This window comes from Clupea harengus, chromosome 7, assembly GCF_900700415.2.
Source record: "Clupea harengus chromosome 7, Ch_v2.0.2, whole genome shotgun sequence".
NCBI classification, from domain to species: domain Eukaryota; kingdom Metazoa; phylum Chordata; class Actinopteri; order Clupeiformes; family Clupeidae; genus Clupea; species Clupea harengus.
The window spans coordinates 21,544,921-21,549,920 of record NC_045158.1 but is presented as its reverse complement, the minus strand read 5'-3'; the positions used below and the strand labels follow the sequence as shown (position 1 = coordinate 21,549,920).

Sequence of the window (5,000 nt, the reverse complement as noted above, 5' to 3'; positions counted from 1 at the left end):
TTGAAAATTATCAAACGTAAAAAGCCCAGATGACCTTTGCTAAATCAAAATTAGTGGGGCGTTAGAATTATTCCAAAAGCATTTAGCCTTGGGGAAATACATCGAATTCTCCCCTCAACACAACACTTTGAAAAGAAGAGATCGACTCTTAGCCTAACTACAGACATGAATCGATCACTGGATCACACGAACTTCATCAATAGACTATAGAGGAGGACCTTAGGAAAGCCGGGGACCCGGGGGTATCTGGCAATACAATATAGAACAACGAGTGCATGGGGAAAACCCCTCAAAAAGAGTTCACTGTGAGGAAGATCTCTGTTTTAATAAATAATGTAAAGCTACATTCGTTTGATGATGTACAAGTTCGCGACCATATGAAGTCCGTGGCATTTCTGACTCCAGTCGTAAAGTACAAAGAGTCTGTCCTGAGAGGAGGGAGCGAGGGACCGGGGGATCATCTGAGTCCTTTGAAACTGCATTGTCCCGGTCTCAATGGCCCGGCCCAGCCCTGACCGTGGAAAGCATGGTCTCGGTCTGTTGGTTCAGCGCTGTGGGGTGGGTCGGGGCAGACCCGCAGTCAGAGGACCAAGATGCAGAGGGGGCGGCGGAGCTTCACCGCCCTGAAACTCGTGGAGAAAGGAGAGTCTCGGGACCAGGGCACGCTGTAGAGGCGGAGGGGGCGCGGAGGCTCCCCGGTACAAATACATGCTGGCGCCGTGGTCCAGGCTAGAGACCAGACCCGGAGGGTAGAAATATGGAGATGGAAACATCCTTTGCAGAGCAGAATAGTTCCCCGCCTCGGCCAGCAGCTCAAGGCCGACTGCAGTCTGCCGTTTCCATTTCGTCCTGCAACCACCCAAACCAAAAAAATGTTGTTTAAAGTACTTATATGCGTCTTAATCTAAAATGCATTGAGCATTTGCACGTAATATAGGCCTATGCATCCTTCTAAAATCATCCTGGGTTGTGATGTAGTGCATTCCTCAAAACGGTAAACAGATGCGAGATTTTCTTTAAGAGATAGATCTGTGTCAGACGGTCATCCGTCAAATCGTCACTCATCAAATAACGAATTTACTGTTAAATAATTCATCGTTATAGCGATTGTGTAATTACAGAAGCGAGGATAAATTATTAAAACAGCATGCAGTAATTTATTATTCATGTTCAGAATTCAGATAAGCCTAATGAATTGAAAGCTGGGTTTGCCTAATTATTGTCAATTAGCCTACATTACATCAAGTAGGTGTCGTAATATTTGTTATAGATGTGAGACTGTTACTATTAGTAACAATAAAATCTTCGAATACCAACATAAATTGCATGATAATGTCATGGGAGGTTAAGGCTGGTTATTGAAAACCAATAAATATGCAACCATTAAAAACATTTATGTTCAGAGCGCACTGGACACAGAATATGCCAATATTTATCACTTTGTTTACAAGCTAAACTTGTCCATTAAAAATGTATCAGTCCAGTCTTCAATTATCCAGTTATATCCTAATTCAATTCAATTCAGGCAAATACATTTTCATTGGTCTTATTCAGTTATTTGAATCTTAAATAGCACTTAAATTGTAGCCTTCATTGATGGTTAAAAGGCCCATGGCTCATGGCTTTTGGGGGAGACTGTGTGGTTGGACCGGAGTCGTACCTGCGGTTTTGGTACCAGGTCTTGACTTGTGTGTCAGTCAGGCTGAGTGAGACGGCGAGCTCCATCCGGTCCTGCACGCTGAGGTACTTCTGCCGCTCGAAGTTCCTCTCCAACTGCGCGAGTTGGTGATCGGTGAAGGCCGTGCGCGCTTTCCTAGGCTTCTTCATACGACCCGTGGGGCTGTCGCGACTGCTCGAGATCTCCCGGTCTGTTTCGTCCCTCGCTGAAACCCAACAGCCATGATTAAGTAACAGCAGGTTGCAATAGAAATTTGATGTAAAAAAAACCTAGCAATTCCCTTGAAAGGCGACTGTCTTTCTCCTGGTTCAAATAGACTTTGACGTAGACGTTATAAAGTTAGGCCAAGGCAACCAAACTATTAATTATTCGATTATTTTCAAATTGAATAAATGTTTCCATCTTGGTTTTAACCTGATTGGGTAAGTGATATCCAAACAAATATCGAAATGAGCTCAAGAAAGCAAGCGGTCATTGTGATCTGAGCAGCTCACAGCGCCTAATCCTCTTAATTAAGACACAGGGGATAAGGCTCGTTGAACCGAGACTGCAAGATAAACGGACGGATAATAATCGGATGAACAGCGAACCAAACTGCAACCCCCAGGAAGGAATTACACTTTATATAGCCTATAGTAACTTGTGTCCACTACCTCACTACGCTAGGGCTATAAGCCTTTCAAGTGAAATAAGCATGACATGTCTTTGCAGCCGTATTATGACTCACTTAGGCTCTATATCAAGCATTCAACCTGCAAACGTCTTGACCTAATATAGTTTTTTTTTATAATTACCTTTTAAGATTTTAGAGACGAATTGATTAATTTAATAGGCTTATACAATTCAAATTAAATACAAGTCTCACTTTGCTCTTTGCTCATGTCGCACATCTACACGTGTTTACATTTCGTATTTGATTCCAGTAGGCTATGTAGGCTAGTTGAAGGGGTTTGTTTATGAATTTACGAATTAATCAATGAGAGATATAGAGAGATCACCACGAAACAATATGCTGCTGTCTTACCATTATATTCACAATCTGATGAGGAATCGTGGTTTTTGTCCAGAAAGTCATCCTCACGTGCTCGTCGTGCGGCGCTGGAGTAGGGAGCGCAGGTAGCGAGCGGTTTGCAGTCGGACAGGATGTCTCGGATAAGAAAAGAGGAAGTCACGGTCCTCGGCTGGGATATTTGTGATGGAGGCTCCAGGCCGACCGTGTGAGGAAGTCTCTTCACCGCGTCCTCCACCAATTCCCTGCGCGGCGAGGGAAGCGACGAGCATTCCGACTCCTGATCCGACGCGGGGCTCAGAGCCGCAGGGGACAGACACTGTCCGCTCGGGCTGTCACCTCTGGAAGCTAGTGCATTCACGGTTCTGTGAGAGAGCAATGACTCGATGGCAAAACTCGAGCCATTTGCAGAAACCTCCATCTTCGCCAGCGCCCAGAGGTTTACAAATAATTAAACACACATGTAGGTCTTCCGCAAACAACCACAGACACTAACAACCACTCAAACAAACATCTAAACAACCACGAACTAAACAAACATTAACCACTATGATTACAGGTAAACCCGCATCAGTTTTCTGGAGCAAAGCTCCACTGTCCGGACGGTGTTGTCTTGCACTTAATTCAGCGACAGGGAAATAGTGTGTCCTTACTATCACGTCCTGTAGTGGTTCAAATAGTGCTGAGTTTAAAATACTATTTATTCAGTACTTTCAAGACGTATTTGCTCTGTGACTCGAATCGCATCCTTGGCAGTCATGTCCAGCAGAAGTCCCTCCACTTCGAAGCAGGTGAAATTCCGAGCAGCTTACTTCAGGACCATGGACAGGTACACTCTCGCCACTTTACACCGTCACATCTGTGATGAAATTAAATCCGTCCCTGTACCGAGAAGATGCTCCTCGACAGAAAACCACCAGAAGAGTAGACTTTACCTATCCGAAAGATGATCACCGAACCTACTGGCTTCCACGCCGCCAGTGTTAGCGGACACCTGCCCTCTGAAGACGCACCCAGTAGACGCGCCGTGCCGTCTTAAAGCAGTAATTTGAACACGATACTGAACGCGCCTCGCTGTAATTGGATGGTGGAGGTTTTAGGGGCGATGACTTCATTGAGGAGGAAACTAGTGACCCCCCCCCCCCCCCACACACACACAGTCTCTCACTGAAACAGAACTCACTTCTTCCACACACTTTTGTGATATGTTCACTGCTGAATTTTGTGCTTCACAACCGGATGAATGACAGATGCTAATGCGCTGGGATGGCATGAATGCATGACTATATCCTAATTATTATAATAATAATAATAATAATAATATCACCATCTTAAAATGGACAGAAAGTAGAAGCCACCAAAGACTGACACATTAATAATAAACACAATAATTGACACATCAAGTCTTTTATTTTAGCAGGCGATTTTGAAATACATTTACTGGAAAACAATCAACATATAATTAAAACCAACAATTATTCAGATCATTAATATGTAATTATTCATACACTGGATTTCATATGTGAGGCATGCATGAAAATTCAATTCAAAAGGAAACGCTCACTGAATCATTTTCTCTTGGTCATTCGTCCTGCGGTCTTGGGGCAGAGACGCCCCGTTTGTATACGACCTTACACCCCGAAACACCCACACACGCTTTTGTCTGAGATTCGATTAAAACAGGATTAAGTCGGATCCAATGATGCCGCAGAGCGCATTACTTTATTACCCGGAGTGAAAAGAACGACTTAAAGACGCAATAAGCAGCGTTTTCTTGAAAAAAAAAAAAAAAAAAGAATGATGAAATTGGAACGGGAATAGAGACCTTTCTTTTTGTCAGGCAAAGGAGAAGTCAGGCATTTTCATATTTTCAGCATAATCTGCTGTGACAATAGGTAACCTAATTGTGAGATAAGATAATTAAAAATAAGTAGAAAGTAGTATAATTATTCATTATAATATAACACTAATGAGCAGAGTAGTACAGAGAAATATGCCTTATGCCAAGGCAGAAAAGTGATACAGTCCCATTGTCTACCGCATTTCGACACTAAGTAGGCTAAGCGTCTGATTGAGCAGGTGAATGCATGTATGTGTGTGTTTGTTAGTCCTTGATGTTGGTGCCCTGGCCATGTGCCCCTGGTCCTCTGGCTGCATCTGACTGCTGAGCTTTGAGGGCTCTCTGTCGGGCGGCTGTGTCTCTGAAAGTATCCAGAGCTGGACCCACCTATCAATACAACACAGCCTGTTAACTGAGCGTGTGTGTGTGTGTGTGTGTGTGTTTGTATTTGTGTGCACAGTTGAACAGCAGCT

General features: G+C 43.7%; 2 protein-coding genes across 3 annotated transcripts in view; both read right to left on the bottom strand.

The window, feature by feature from the left end:
• Nucleotides 1–473: 473 nt before the first annotated feature.
• barhl1a (BarH-like homeobox 1a) lies at nucleotides 474–3,821 on the bottom strand. The gene is made up of 3 exons (XM_012817775.3): nucleotides 2,703–3,821; nucleotides 1,661–1,883; nucleotides 474–849 (listed from the first exon to the last, which is right to left on the bottom strand). Exons 1-3 carry the CDS (start codon nucleotides 3,106–3,108, stop codon nucleotides 546–548), a joined length of 933 nt encoding a protein of 310 aa, XP_012673229.1. The 5' UTR covers nucleotides 3,109–3,821; the 3' UTR covers nucleotides 474–545.
• Nucleotides 3,822–4,456: 635 nt separating this feature from the next.
• The window catches only part of cfap77 (cilia and flagella associated protein 77), an 11,146-nt gene continuing 10,602 nt past the window's right edge, over nucleotides 4,457–5,000 (bottom strand). For both annotated transcript variants that reach the window (XM_031570838.2, XM_012817754.3), the window contains one exon: nucleotides 4,457–4,914. In XM_031570838.2, the coding sequence (XP_031426698.1) occupies nucleotides 4,792–4,914 (123 nt within the window). In that variant the 3' untranslated portion in view covers nucleotides 4,457–4,791. The remainder of the gene's footprint in view (nucleotides 4,915–5,000) is intronic.

Excerpts from the sequence above, each read along its gene's own strand:
- barhl1a (XM_012817775.3), bottom strand. The coding sequence starts at position 3,108 with ATGGAGGTTTCTGCAAATGGCTCGAGTTTTGCCATCGAGTCATTGCTC. Across the intron at positions 1,884-2,702 it reads ATCAGATTGTGAATATAATG|CGAGGGACGAAACAGACCGG; the intron begins GTAAGACAGCAG and ends GTTGGGTTTCAG. Across the intron at positions 850-1,660 it reads ACCTGGTACCAAAACCGCAG|GACGAAATGGAAACGGCAGA; the intron begins GTACGACTCCGG and ends GGGTGGTTGCAG.